Below are 16,561 nucleotides of genomic sequence, written 5' to 3'. Positions count from 1 at the left end.
CAGAAAACAAACACACTCATTGTAATGAGGCAGAGGTCATTGTTTGTGGTGCATGAGCAGAGAGGAGGGAGTCAGCTATTGTAAACATGATTATCTCTAATCCAACACACTCCACTGCTATAATGTGTAATCACAGCTGTGTGTGTGTGTGTGTGTGTGTGTGTGTGTGTGTGTGTGTGTGTGTGTGTGTGTGTGTGTGTGTGTGTGTGTGACCTTAAATGGATGGAAAATAACCCCAAAAAAGTTGCAGGCATGCAAAACATGAGCTAAAAAGACAAACACACACAATGTGTGTTTGTTTATGAATGGCCTCGGGTGTCACATCCTGTCTGTGTACATTTGCTCTCCTGTGTGCAAGTGTGCGAGTGTGTGTGTGTGTATGGATATGTTTGTCCTGTCTGTATTCTGATGAGAGGGGGAAGTAAGTGCCATTGATCCGAACAATTACAGCACAAACAGAGTGCTGCAGAGACCGTCAGCAGCAGAGGAATGCATACAAACGTCTCTCCTGACGGATTAGAGGAGACTTTTCTCAGCTCTGCGTCTGCAGCTGTGAGAACTGAGAGAGAGCTTAACCTCAGACACGGCCTGTGTCTAAGATGTGGTGAAAAAAGCTGTAAGCTGTGTGCTGATAATGAACCACACAGGTTATCAAAGCGACTTTTTTTAAGAAAATGAGATTCTTGTATTCACAGAGAGAGATTCTCCTATGAACAATCATCCATCTATTATCTTTCCCACTTTCCCTTTCAAGGTAGCCTATTCCAGCTGTTATTGAGCAAGGGGTGGGGTCCACCTGGACAGGTCTCCAGCCTGTCATGGTGATAACATTTAAGCCCTGTTTCCATCAAGCAGTCCAGTACAGATCAGTGCTGTTTGGCAAGGGTTGGATCGGTAAAGCCTGATCATGTTTGCGTTTCTACTGCCAACCATGCCCTTCTTTTGCCGGGCTGCGTGTATGCTGGATGCCGATAGCTGCGTCAGCGAGTAAGAACAGGACGCCATTGCAGCACGGCACAGTGTACCCCACTAATAAATCCAACAAAGAAGAGAAACAATAGGAAGCCTACACCTCTGTGGTTAACCATTGAATGCTATTTTGAGAAGCTATTTTCCAAACAAAAAGAAAGTTATCTTTATGAAGTCAACAGGAGCTTTAAAAGGGCAGTTCCTAAGTGATCGGGCAAAAGTCTTTTTTTCTAGTTATATGCCTGATCATAATCCACGATTTAAAATGAGATTATCAGCACCGATGTTCGCAGTTTCCCAGTTGGGTCAAGTAGGATTGATTTTCAGCGCATCTAAGTAGAGCCCGACCGATAAGGGATTTCTGGGGCCGATGTCGATACCTATACTGGGGGCAAAAAGAAGCTGATATATATCCAATATATTGACAGATATATATAATAAATTCAGTGATATGCACAGGATAAATACTGTATATGAACACAAATCATTACGAGCTATTAAAAAGTTCCATCTGCCATTTAATGGATGGGACTAAACTAGATTTTAAGTGATACTCCGGGATGGAACAAGTTGGGTCCTATCACAAGGTTTAGGGCAGAAATTACCCCTACAGCAGTGTTTTTGTGCAGCAGAAGCCCAGGGCGCACGCACCAAACACCCCCTCCCTGCTCCTCTGCCGGTTTCCTCTGCACTCAGACGGGGCCATATTTTACTTGACCAAAAACACAAATAAACGGACTCCCACTGAAAAAATCTGATATCGGTCTGCATTCACGCTTTATTTAGAGAATTTTCAGCGCGTTACTTTCACACAAAAACACCGCTAAATAAGGCTCTAGTTCTCATCGTGTCGTAAAACGGCGCTACCTCCGCTGCAGAGCCACAGCTGGCTACGAGGCGCTCGCCGCTTAGTGTGTCAGTCCACGTGCGTGGCGTGCCAGATACAAACAAACGCAGGTAGTCTGCCAGGACGAAGAGACAATTTCTGCCCTAAACCTTGTGATAGGACCCAACTTGTTCCATCCCGGAGTATCACTTTAAGTACAATAACAATGTAGCTGCTTTCAAAACATGCAATAAATACAATTACAACAAAATACATTGAAACATTTTCAAAAGTTATTTCAACAAAGACAATAACTTGTGAATTTATAAGCCCAGGATGATCCTGCATGGCATTATGAAGTGAGACGCTGTGTAGTAGCCTTATATTAATCAACACACAGGAGCATGAGCGACAGAATCTCAGCGGAGCAAAAATGTTTATAATCGGCTACATTTTGCCCAGTGTTGATTAATCATTGACAATTCTTTTGATGGATCAACGGACCGCAGTGTTTCTAGCTCCACCTTCTGGGTTAAGACTGGTATGTCTGGCATCCTAACAGAAACAAACGCCACAGAATGGAAACCACAGTGAAAAAAATCATCTCTATACTCCTTCTTCCATCTTTACCAGCAGTTGACTTTCCTCTTTTTGCAGCGTAATAAATGTTGGCTAGTGCAGTTCAATTCAAAATCTTTAAAATGAGTCTGTTAGCTTTAGATCCTTAAATACACAATCGAGTCTCAGTGACACACACATTGGTCTGACCGCCCCAGGTGAGGAACGACAACAGTCAGTGAAAACAGGCACCTCCTTCATTCTGTGATTGTGCAGTTAATTAACCACATGAGCTCTGCACTGTGATGCAGACATACCTCTCAGCAACTATATGCCCGGATCCAGCTGTTCAAATGATATGTTCACTCAGGGAAGCACTGAAGAAACCTGCTGGCCCAAACCCACAGCACAAAGACAGGGGTCAGCAGCCCCTGCAACCTGCCCTGGACATCCCTCTCCAGGAACATTTTCCAGCTCCTCCTTGGAGATCCTAAAGCATCTCCAGACCAGGTGGGGTATACAAGCCCTCCAATGAGTTCTGTGTCCACCCTGGGGCCTCTGCTGAGAACGCCAGATGCAGGTGTTCAGGTGGCATCCTCACCTCACCAAGTGCCCGAACCAACTCAGCTGACTCCTTTTGATGTGAAGGAGCAGCAGCTCCTCTCTGAGGGAAGGAGATTCAGCTGCTTGAATCTGTGACCCACTTCTTGCAGTCAGAACCCAGAGCTCATGACCACAGGTGAGGGTGGGAATGTAGACTGGCTGCTCAGCTGAGAGCTTCGCCTTCCAGCTGAGCTCCCTCTTCACCATGACCTTCCAGTATTAACGCCTGCACTACTGCTTTCACGGTGTATAACACCCTGACTGTGAGCAAGACCCCAAGGTACTGAACTCCTTCACTCCTTCACACTCAGGTGCAAACTGCCCACGTGCCTGCTGGAGGCCCCAGCCTGAAGAAGCCATCAGAACCACAACAATTGTAAAGATCAGAGCAGAGATTTGAGGCCAAAAAACCTAAGGCACCGCCTCCCACTGGCTGTGCCTCAAAATTCATCATAAAAAAACATTATAAAATGAATCAGTGACTGGAGGCAACCCTAGCAGAGGCCAAAATGTACAGAGAAAGTGTCTGATTTTGGTTTGTTTTTGCCAAAATACATTGGATGCATTCCACTCCATCACTGCACTGGATCAGATAAGTGTCCATTCAAGTCAATTGCCGCGTTTTTACCAAGAAGACCGGTTCGGTTCGGTTCGGTTCGGTTCGTCTCGGTACGGCGTTTCCACTGACTTATCCCGGAACAGATCCCCAAGTAACCGAGACGAGCCGTCTCACTTTGTGGGACCCTTTCGTATGGGTGCCAGACTGAACCGATCCGCTCTCGGAAGGTGGAGCTACAACACTGCAGACTGTTGATTGGTCAAAAGAATCGTCACTTACCCCGACAGCGGCTGCATGTCTCCTGGCGGCTCACAGACTTCTCTAAACAAATCTTTTTTTTTTTAATTCAGAGGTGAGGATAAACACAGACATCTGCAGTGACAAAGATGATTCAAACACTTCCTGGCTTTGTGCATGGTAGAAAGACTCTGTGATTTGAGAATGAATCTCTTTAAGTTAAAAAAAAGAGGGAAAGAGGAAGACACAGTAAAAAGGAAGAGACTGTAAACGCTCCAGGGAAACGACAAAGCTCAACAGATGGACAGTAGAGACGGAGAAGAGAGGAGCAAGTCATGAAGCAAGAAAACAAGACACGTCCCCTTTAAGGTCATCGTTGTTTCAGGAGACGAAACGAAACAGAGTAAAATCTGTGCTGTCTAAATATAACACCTCCAAACAAATTCAGACCCACTGCTCAATCTATGCATCACCCAAACTGCAGGCGGGTGGGGTGTGTGCACAAGCATCCATGTGTGCATGCGTGCATTAGAAGGGGGCGGTGTGTTTACAATGAGATCAAGAGAGTGCTTGGCAGGACGTCAGCCTTGTAAAGCCCCAGGATTCCACATGGAAAACACTCTTGCACTCTGCACCACGGGGAAAACACACACGGAGACACACATGCACACTCACACACGCACACTCACACAGACAAACCCAGAGAGAAAACAAACATACAGCATGAGAGCTTTTGGTACACGCAGTAATACACTTACTCACACACACACACTTACACACATACACACACACTTACACACATACACACACACTTACACACATACACACACACTTACACACACACACAGAGTGTAGTGAGGATTTCTACCTGGGAGAAGTTTGTGTTTTTCATTCGCTTTCATCCTCATGTCAACACCCGCCTCACTTTCTTTCCCTTTCCTCACCAGAGGGAGAGCTGTTCATGTTTCATCCTCACTTCAGCTCCTCTGGAGCCACATCTCCTGAGCCCTGAGACTGTGTGTGTGTGTGTGTGTGTGTGTGTGTGTGTGTGTGTGTGTGTGTGTGTGTGTGTGTGTAAAGGTGATGAAAGCTGAAGAGGGGTGTCAGTGACTATTTTTACTGCTTTGACTGATGTTTCTATCATGCTACAGGGTTCTAACTCTTAAAGTATTGAAAAAAAAAACAAAAGTCAATCAAATCTGACACTGTTGATCTACCACTACAACACCAGTGGCTCCGGAATATTTCCCAGAGGAGTGCCACAGATTTCCAGGAAACCTTAAGCCTCATCCATCCAACCAACCACCCATCACCCCTAATTCACATAAAAAATGTGTGGCCACACAGCGCAGCGCCACACAGCGCAGCGCCACACAGCGCAGCGCCACCCCGCGCATAAGGCCATACACTACATGGTATTTCAAAACCACTCTAGCCACAATCATTGCATTCAAACAGCATGCACTGCAGTCTTTACATCCACGATCACCAACGGCTGGGCCCAGCTGTTACCCAGTCGATTTTTGCTGGGGGAAGCTGCAGAAACACTTCAATTTCTGCAAAGCAGATCCTACCAAACAGGACATCAGATACGAAAATTATCAAGGTGAGGTAAGTTTCAAAATAAAGCTTGTGCTCTGGCTCCCAATCATAAATCTCAACCTTGTTCATCAAAACTACGTCACTGGCACATGGCCAGAAGTGATCAGTAGGTCAGATTCAGAGGAAATCCGGTGTTTTGAATATGGAAAATTTATTGGTGGTGAAAAACTTTATAGTTCAATATGACACAAGACATCCTTTCTATAAGGCAGTTTTTTTCAACCTTGGGGTTGCGACCCCACGTGGGGTCGCCTTGAATTAAGATGGGGTCGCCTGGAATTCAAATGGGGTTGCCTGGAATTTTCAGCAATTGATAAAAAAAAATAACATATACATATAAAATACTAATATATTTTTTAATGATTGAATATATATATTTCATTTAAATCAAAACACCACACATTTTCTTGTATAATAATAATAATTATTATAACACTAATAAACCTCATCCATTATAGTATACATTATATAGCCTTAGTGTTGGTTACAATTAAGGTTTATTAAAAAAAAAAAAAATAAAAAAATAATAATTATATATATTATATATATATATATATATATATATATATATATATATATATATATATATATATATATATATATATATATATATATATATATACATAGAAAATTAAGGTTTATATATATATATATATATATATATATATATATATATATATATATATATATATATATATATATATATATATATATATATATATTTATATGAAACTATTAGATGAAGAAAAACAATTTTTTTGCAAAAACATTGTTTGTTAGCCTTAGTGTTGGTTAACTTTAAGGTTTATTAAAATATATATATATATATATATATATATTATATATAATATATATATATATATATATATATATATATATACATATATATATATAATATATATAATATATATATATATATATATATATATATATATATATATATATATATATATATATATATACATATATATATATATATATATATATATATATATATATATATATTTATATGAAACTATTAGATGAAGAAAAACAATTTTTTTGCAAAAACATTGTTTGTTAGCCTTAGTGTTGGTTAAATTTAAGGTTTATTAAAATATATATATATATATAATATATATATATATATATATATATATATATATATATATATATATATATATATACATATATATATATAATATATATAATATATATATATATATATATATATATATATATATATATATATATATATATATACATATATATATATATATATATATATATATATATATATATATATATATATATATATATATATATATATATATATATATGTATATACATATATATAATATATATATATATATATATATATATATATATATATATATATATATATATATATATATAAAACTATTAGATGAGAAAAACAATTTTTTAGCAAAAACATTGTTTTGTTTTAGGTGTCTGGGGGGGGGTAACTGCTATAAGGACACCAACAGAAAGGAGAAGGCGTTGACTGAAGGAGCTAAAGTTAAGGGAGGACCAGGTGAGTTTAACATGATAAATAATCACCATGCAAGTACATTTCATGGGTGGGCAATTCTGGCAGGAACATGTGGTTCTCCTATGATCTTGTCATCCCGGGTATCCAGCTGCTACGGGCGCTGCCCTGTGCTGCACTGGTGCTGCACGGCGCTGCACTGCCCTGTGCTGCACGGCGCTGCACTGCACGGTGCTGCACTGCATGGTGCTGCACGGTGCTTCACTGCACGGTGCTGCACTGCACGGTGCTGCACTGCATGGTGCTTCACTGCACGGTGCTTCACTGCACGGTGCTGCAGTGCACGGTGCTGCACGCACGGTGCTGCACTGCCCTGCACTGCACGGTGCTGCACTGCACGGTGCTGCACTGCACGGTGCTGCACTGCACGGTGCTGCACTGCACGGTGCTGCACGGTGCTTCACTGCACGGTGCTGCACTGCCCTGCACTGCACGGTGCTGCACTGCACGGTGCTGCACGGTGCTGCACTGCACGGTGCTGCACTGCACGGTGCTGCACGGTGCTTCACTGCACGGTGCTGCACTGCACGGTGCTGCACTGCCCTGCACTGCACGGTGCTGCACTGTACGGTGCTGCACTGCACGGTGCTGCACTGCACGGTGCTGCACTGCACGGTGCTGCACTGCACGGTGCTGCACGGTGCTGCACGGTGCTGCACTGCACGGCGCTGCCAGCCCTGTTAATCAAGCCAGGACACGTCTGAGGGGAGGCAACCTGATGGGAGGCAGTGGCTCAGTCCACAGGGACTTGGATTGGCAGCAACCAGAGGGTCGCTGGTTCAATATTGGGAATTAAGCTGATAGCTGGAGATGATACAGCATTATTCCCTGAGCTCTGTCATAGGCCCTTGAGCAAAGCACCCCCAACTGCTTAAGAGCACGCTGATGACTTGTCAAATGTTGGCACCACTCTTCTTCTAACTTTCTCCAATTGTCATGGACTTCTTTTGAGAAGAAACGTGTCCCCCCGGATCTTGGATCTCCTCGTATTCATCTCCCAGAAACAGTGAGCATGGTGAGAGTTAGAGTGCAGAGAGCACACCAGATGTGTGCCTGGTTAGGTCTGTCTCTGCTCTGCCATGGCACTGGAACAGCTCTATGCTGTTGGGGTGATGCCCAAGACTTCTATTCTTGCCGGATGCCAGAGCCCATCAATGTACACGGAGCAAAGTGAGACAAGAAGTCAGAACAAAAAAACACCAGATCGTATTTAGCTTTACTGCCACAAGAAAACAGACACAATGAGCAGATCCAGGCCAGGAGTCAACAGGTTTGAGGTTTAACGCCCAAATGGATGATGAGAGGATCTTTATTGGTTTGGAGGCACAGAAACTCCTGCATCATACATCCCACTGAGCACAACTTAAGAAAGGAGCAACATGTGAACACAGGAGCACTCCATCTCCATTCACAATGACTACACCCATCAGCTGGTCTTACCTGGCTCTGTGCAGTTTTTCTCAGGCTCAGCGTAGAGCTTGGACTCATTGTCATAGAGTTCTTGAAGTAGGTGACGACTCTCCCACCGGGCTTCCTCCTCAACCAAGGAGCTGGAAACATGATACCCTGAGAGTGAGAGAAACAAAGAGGTGGTGGAGGGTTAGATGGTTTCATGAACACATCTGAGGAACTGCTCTGCTTTCCTTCTTTGTGATGGTCTTCCTTGCAAATGAACAAAACACTTGAATTCTGAAATGGTTGAACTTTGAGTTGAAAAGGCCCCTCTTTGCACAGACTAACCACTGAATCTCATCCTAGCCTCTCCACCCCCCTCCTTGGAGAACAATAGCAGATAACATATGCATCATGTGTCACAACGTTCCAGCTGGAGCTTTTCACTGCAGCGCGCTGAGCGCCACAAGGCCAATCCCTCCAACTTAGTCATCTGGGTCACAGTATCCTCAGGTGTCTCACCTCTGACCCATCTCCTCTCCTGCCACCAGCAGACCCTGACTCTGGCCTTGGCTGCATTAATCACCATGTATAATATTTAGAGCATTGTGCAAACACGTCACAGGCAGAAGAATACAGCAGCGAGAATAACTGGGTATGTTGTTTGTAGTGTTTCTGCCGTGAGCCTCTAGTGGGCACTCCATGAAGTGCAGTTTGAACACTTGCACATAGGCTTCATATTTTGATCAAAGGTTTGTATCAGGATTAGCGCCCACAATGGTGTCTACTGTCTGGTACATTTCTCCCATCTCCACTTGCACACAACACGTTATAAGTAGGCAGCACCGGCCGTTCTGGTATTCTCCAGACTGTTAATGAATAATTTTCCTTTAAACAACTGTGCAGTAAATAAGAGGAGTAATCCTTTCAAAGCAAATGCTGTGCTCCTTGTGATATTGTTTGGTGCACTTGAGGCCCTGTAGTCATCACTACCCTTGAAAAAACTGAAATCTTATCAAGTGTTTTCATTCAATTTTCAGTAGAAAATGCCTCTTTAGACTTAATATAAGCCACACTCACCTGACCAGTCAGAAAAGATCTTATTTCAAGTTATTCAAAGACAAAAATTAGGTCTGAGTTGCTTGTAACAAGTTTAAAAAATGCCAATAGAACAAGAAAAAACATTCTCACAGCTCTACAGTTTTATTAGCAGACGCTTTTGTCCAAAGCAACATATAACTCAAGCAAGAATTTAGAACGAAAGGGAAAACCAAGTTAGTGCAACAAGGTGCTACAACTTATTTGGCTGCAGGTGATGACATCAAGTGCAAGAGGGTTTTTTTAAGTAGAATAATGTAGCCAACTAACCACAATTAATTGCTGCAACAATATACTTTCAGTAATCAGTGCTGAAAATTCACTCAGAGCTGGGTCTGAGACCTTCTAGATCATTCTACCCCTGAGGACAAGAGGAGAAGGCTCAGATTAAGGGTCTTAGTGTTCCCTGAACAAATGAGTCTTCAGACATCTCTTAAAGTAGAAAGGGACTCTGTGGATTGTATAGAGGTTGGGTAATTTATTCCACCATTAGGGAACAGAAGAGGAGAAGAGTCTGGCTAGAGATTTGGAGCCGCTCTGGGTTGGGTGCACTAGGCGTCTTTCACAAGCAGAGTGTAACGGGTCAGAAGGAGTGTAGACCTGTATGAGGGACCCCAGGTAGCAGGAGCTGTTCTTGTCAATTTTCACAAGCCAGAAGAAGAGCTTTGAATTTTATTGGAGCTGCTACTGGAAACCATTAGAGAGAGATTAACAGCTGGGTGACGTGCTGTTTTGGGCTGGTTGAAGACCAGATGTGCTGCTGCATCTGGGTAATCTAAGAGGTTTAAATGTACGTATAGGAAGGCCTGCTAGGAGGGAGTTGTAGAAGTCGATGTGTGAACCTCAAGAGATCGTCCTGATGTTAGAGGGCTTGCTGTCATGTATTAAGGCATCATTCTAGTTTGAAGCAAATTTTCGAGCAGATTTTTTTTTTGCTTGTTACAAGCAATTCAAACCTGATTTTGTCTTTCAACAACTTAAAATAAGACATTTTTCTGCAGCGCTGAATCTTCTGTCATCTCATATCCTAAACTATGGCTAAGCTAACCTTAGAAAAAAGGGTAACATACAGTTTTAAAATCTGCAAGCTTAGTCTGAACATCCAGCATTGGTACTCTGTAGCTACATTATATTAATGTTTACAAATGGGACAGCAGAATTCATAGCAAGCTCTTCAGCTCTGAGTTATATAAAGTGTCTAGAGGGGCACCAGTGGGACAGTATAGAGCCTGGAAGAAGCACAATACCCCCTCTTTAAAGACAAAGGAAATGTATTCAAAAATCTGAGACAGTCTTCTGCCAGTTGAAGTGGATGAAGTCAGTATGGGCTAAAAGAAAAACGAGCATTTCATCCTGTAAACAAAGCTGCACTCACTCACAAAGACAACTGAAGGGTGAAATCTGCCACGATGCATCAACGCTGCAGCTTCTGTACAGCTGTGACGCCTCTCATCCTCCTACTGTACACTCCTCCCCTGAGCCAAAGCTGTGAGGGTGAGTGTGATGGTGAGTGTTCAAGGATTCAAGAAGCTTTATTGTCATACTAGCACATATTAACACATTGATAGCACAAAATTTCACCCTCAGGGTCTTGGTTTTAAGCCTGATGAATGATTAAGCAAGAAAAAAAAAATTAATTGAAGTATGAAATGGAAGCGATAGGGAAGATATACCAGGAGAAATACAGACATCTGACTAAAGATAACAACAAAAATCACAAAACTAAAACTGAACTCAAACTACATTGTGCTTGTTTCTATGTTTGACATTAAAGAGGACACAGATGATTTTACACAGTCAACACACTCCACAGGAATCCTCCATATCTACTGTCTGTGATTAATAACGCCAGCCTGTGCTCTATAATTATCATAGTAAACACTCTCTCATACACACACTCACACACACACACTCACACAGACAGCCCAGTGTTTTAGGCTGACGCTGGTCCAGTGAAGCAGAATTCATCATCGATGCTCGGTTACTGTGGCGACGTGACGTAACAGATAAGACGCACCGAATGACATAACACTGAGTAACTCACACACACACACACACATACACACACACACAGTGACAGACACATGCTTTGAGATATGTTGTAAAGGTGTGTCATCCACACAGGTAAACAGACTGTGCTATCAGGGCCATGAGCAGCTGGAACAGCTGGATGTGACGCCGGACTTCATTTACTGTCATGAATTCGGATCTGATCTTCATCTGTCAGTGAGTGTCTGCATGTTCCCTCCTCTTTGAGCAGGTTCAGAGTGATTCCTGTGGATCTGATAGAGCAGTGAAGGAAGTGTAACAAAATATTTTATACATCATTTTGATAAGCACAATGCTAACAAATGTAAAGAGACTGATAATACAGAGAGATGAAACTATTTGCACTGCTTCTGAATAGCCCTGGGTGATAAAATGATTAAGATGTATACTGCAAAATAATTTTTCCTCTATGGAAATTTGAGACATGGTCAATAGAATTTTGATAGAATTATTCCTTCACGTTTTGACAGACTTTTGATGAGCCTATCATATCCAGGAGGAAGAAGAGGAGATATAAATATAATCATTTAGTGCTTGTAGAGTAATTTATCAAACCTGAAACTGTCACTGTTTTTGTGTCTACATTTGGCACATTGGAAAGGCAGGCGCAAACCGGCACAGAGTTACACACAAATGACTGAGGTCAATGTGGCATGGAGGAGCAATGAAAAACGTGAAGGACAGAGACTCTTTGGGCTCTAACTTCGTAGACCAGGCGCAAGCACACCTTTGCCGTGCAGACAGGGCGTGACCAACTGGCCTTCGCCGTGTGGACAGGGTGTGACCAGCGCACTTTGCAAGTTTCCTGCAGTGCCAAGAGAGGTACAGTCAAGGCGCAAAGGAGCACAGTGGAGCGCAGAGGTGCACGTCCATGCCTCCCTCCGCGCAAATAGCAGAGAGGGAAGAGAAAAGCCGTGAGTGGGTTTAACACAGCCGAGCGCTGTCTTCACCAATCAAATGAGCACCTCTCCTCGCCTTTAAATGCCCTGCGGCCGAGGTGCAGTGTCTGATTGGTCTGAGTGATCCCCAGCACCGCGGAAACAGAGTGCTGGAAAGACCCGGTAGTGGAGACGGTCAGAGCCGCTGTCCCTGCAGCAGGAGAATGGACAGCAGGGCGCATTGGAGGACACGAAGCGTGTCACCGTGTGGGCCAGCTCCCTGGACAGATGTAATCTGTTCCTTTGTCATTAATAGGAGTAAAAAATGCAGAGACAGTTACACAGCTGGCTTATCCATTCAGAATACTTTTGATCCACCTGCACTCCTGGTTTGTCATCACCAAATAGCAGAACCTTTGGTGATATACTGTATACTCTCCCAGTTTCTCCACCTCATCCTCCTTACAACAATGTACTCCATCTTTTTAGATCAGGTTAAAAATAAAGACTATAACAGAGAAAAATGGGAAATCACCGGTAAATCCTGAGTGACATACATTTATTTTGTCTCTTTTTTCTTCGTCTTTTCTCTCCCTCTTTTCTTTGAATTAAATGAAATGAGAGAACCAGATATATACTCAGTATCAGATGTTAAGGCTGTTTATTGTTTAATTGTAAGATGTGCATCAAACTTCCAGCTGCCGTCAGGTTAACTTTCCATTATGACAAACGGCTTTAATCTGACATCAGATAATAATAATAATAATAATACATTTTATTTCAGGGCGCCTTTCATAGCACTCAAGGTCACCTTACATAGGGTATCAGTAAAAGTGCATTTAAAGAAGAGTAAAAAACAAGTTTAAAAAGAGACATAAAAAACAAAGACAGTGTAGATTATCAGAGGGAGTATGCAAGCTTAAACAGGTGAGTTTTGAGTCTTGTTTTGAAGAGTGGAAAGGAGTCAGTATTGCGGAGGTCAGGGGGTAGTGAGTTCCATAGCTGGGGAGCCGAGCGGCTGAATGCTCGGCCCCCCCTGGTGCTGAGGCGCGCAGAGGGGACAGAGAGGTGGATGGAAGAAGAGGAACGAAGGGTACGGGCAGGAACATGAATGTCAATGAGGTCGGAGAGGTACAGGGGGGCGAGGTTGTGGATGGCTTTGAATGTGTGAAGTAAGATTTTGTACTGGATGCGATGCGTGACGGGGAGCCAGTGGAGCTGCTGCAGGATGGGAGTGATGTGATGGGTGGATGGAGTCCGAGAAATGATGCGAGCTGCCGAGTTCTGGACCAGTTGAAGCTTATGGAGGGTTTTATGGGGGAGACCAAACAGGAGGGAGTTGCAGTAGTCAAGTCTGGAGGTGACAAGACTGTGGACCAAGATTGAGGCACTGTGTGGGGTGAGGGAGGGGCGGAGACGGTTGATGTTTCTGAGGTGGAAATAAGCAGACCGGATGATGTTATTAATATGAGATGTGAAGGAGAGGGTGCTGTCAAGGATGACACCCAGACTCTTAACTTGGGGTGAGGGGGAGATGGAAGAGTGGTCAAATGGTACTGTGAAGCTGTTAGATTTCTTGAGAGTGGAGCTAGTGCCAATAAGTAACATTTCTGTTTTATCACTGTTCAGTTCGAGGAAGTTGACAGTGAACCAGGACTTTATTTCAAGGAGACAGTTGGTGAGGGAGGATGGTGGGAGGAGGGAATCAGGTTTAGTGGAGATGTAGAGCTGGGTGTCATCCGCATAGCAATGAAACTGTATATTGTGTTTGCGGAGGATGTGGCCAAGGGGAAGAATGTAAATGATGAAGAGCAGGGGCCCCAGGACAGAGCCCTGGGGCACACCTGTGGTGACTGGGAGAGGGTGGGAAGTGAATGATTTAAGCTGAATGAACTGAGTGCGGCCAGAGAGATAGGATTTAAACCAGGAGAGGGGTGTGTGTGTGATGCCAATGGAATGCAGTCTGTCTAGAAGGATGGTGTGGGAGATGGTGTCAAAGGCCGCACTCAGATCAAGCAGGATGAGAATGGTCAACTGGCCAGAATCAGCAGCTAGCATCAGATCATTGGAAATTTTCAGAAGGGCAGTTTCAGTGGAGTGAAGGGGGCGGAAACCGATGTGACGGGACAGTTAATATAGATACAAATGTATATGCTGGTTCAGACGATTACATTAAATAGTGATTGCTGTGATTGTTTATTGCATTAAAATGTGCCTGACACTCTGGAAACCTGCCTCTGAGGCATGTTGACATGTGCACACGTGTGCGCCTGTCACCGAATTACAGCTGCGGAGGGTGCGCTCTGCTTTGCGTCGAGAATAGACCAGGTTGGAGCTGGCGAGCTTTCAGTGCACTTTCTGCTCTGTATTTGGCACAAAATTGTCACTGTTCCAACATGAATCTGCTGACACCTCCCCCTGGTGCGCCGTCAACTCCCCCTGGCCAATGTCACATCCATCTCTGCGCAGATGGTCTACCAAATTGTCAAATTGGCAGTGCACAGCGGTGCACCACACGAAATGAACACTGCGCAGGGTGTGCCCGGCTTGCGCCCCCTGCGCTGCGCCACGAAATTAGAGCCATCTGTGTGCGAATCAACACAGATGGACTGTTAGAGATAAAAAAGGGGAGATATATTGTCAAACCAACAATGCCATTTCTGAGCTTTGTGATTTTGCTGGCTGCACTGGTCTCCACCACATTGGACACAGCTCTCACCTCCTGTGCAGCAGCCTGTGACCTATACGTCTGAGTTCTCCACCTCTATGGCTTCAAACTTCTTTTTTCCTTTACCACCACTCTGCTCTCCAAACCCTGCATGGTGACAGCAGGTAGCACGCGCTAAATCCACAATCCATGTTTTCAACTGTGCAAGCACCTAAAACACAACCACACAACAAAGAACAGGAGATGCTCCTGTTTTATTTCTCTAAAGTAGTTGTATAATGTTCTTCCAACCTCTGGAAAATAATAAACCAAGTCAAAAATAACCTTCTGACATCTTCACAACTCACTTATGAGTAACAGAGCATTTAAGATTGGCAACATAGTTCTTTGATTTATAACCTGATAAATATCGATATCCACTGATTTGAAAAAAAAATGACTCTGATAGGTTCTTTTTCTGATATTGCCCAGTCCTACCTTATAAACATATTTCCCTTTGGATTTCACACAGTAAAGAAACACACGTGCTTTACCTTGACCCGCCTCATACATGTAGGCCAGCAGTGTGTGTGTGTGTGTGTGTGTGGTGTGTGTCTATATGAAAGGAATACAGCAGGGGAATTTAAACACCCGGGAGCTGGAATGGACCACTTCATATTTCTCCTCCCTACATTCATCCATCCACCTTTCATTAACACAGAATCACATATCGGCCCTCGTCTATAGGTCCACGCCGACCCCATAACGTCACATGCCACGGCCGCCCATCGCTCCTCACTGTCATCTTTAATTAGCTACTTTATCTTCATTAGCATCCCTTGGCAGTTGTGTGTGTGTGTGTGTGTGTGTGTGTGTGTGTGTGCACATGTGCGTGCGTGCGTGTGTGAGTGTGTGTGTGTGTATAGATGAGGGCATATTTTCCACCCATGAGGACACATGTAAGATGTTTCATGGTGTTGTAGGAAAAAAAATATGCACAGCATGTTCTAAGTATGATTATTTCTCTTTGTGCTCGTGTGTGCGTGTGGGTACATGCGTGCAAGTGTGTGTGTTAGTGTGCGTGCACTAGCCACAGCCGTGTCCCCAGAGAGAAGAGAATCAGGCCATGAGCATGTGATTCTCACTATGCAGTCCAATAACATGCTACACGTGATGCCAGCATCCACTGTTCCTCATCATGGGAGCATCACTATCTGGGTTACTCTTTTGTTTGCATTAATGTATGATACGTGCATTAAAAATACATAGACATACATCAATTTACATGCATAATACCATAATACCATTACTCATTGCATTAGTTCTGCACTTCACTTCCTGCAGTGATGAAAAGACTCATTCTGTTGGATGAGGTAGGACAGAGATCTCAGGTAAGGTCACTACACCAATAACAGTGAAGCCTGTGCTTAAACCATGTATAATGGAGGAACGATGGAGGAATGATGGAGGAACTTTGGCTTGATAAAGGTGCATAATAAAAAGTCTAGAGGAAGACTAATGGGGCACAATAAAAGTGCATGTTTAACTTCTTGGGCTTTAATTTCGTAGACCAGGCGCAAGCGCAGGCGCACCT

At 43.4% G+C, this 16,561-nt stretch overlaps 1 protein-coding gene across 1 annotated transcript in view; it reads right to left on the bottom strand.

Moving 5' to 3' along the window:
* Positions 1-16,561, bottom strand: part of slc24a3 (solute carrier family 24 member 3) — a 142,647-nt gene that overhangs the window by 83,413 nt on the left and 42,673 nt on the right. The window contains exon 2 of the mRNA XM_074676117.1: positions 8,344-8,469. Coding sequence (XP_074532218.1) covers positions 8,344-8,469 — 126 coding nt within the window. The remainder of the gene's footprint in view (positions 1-8,343; positions 8,470-16,561) is intronic.

The sequence above is a fragment of the Halichoeres trimaculatus genome, unplaced genomic scaffold (assembly GCF_033239565.1).
Source record: "Halichoeres trimaculatus isolate MK-OKI-2021-1 unplaced genomic scaffold, fHalTri1.1 fHalTri1_scaffold_8, whole genome shotgun sequence".
Lineage (NCBI taxonomy): Eukaryota > Metazoa > Chordata > Actinopteri > Labriformes > Labridae > Halichoeres > Halichoeres trimaculatus.
This window is presented reverse-complemented; position numbering and strand designations above follow the sequence as displayed.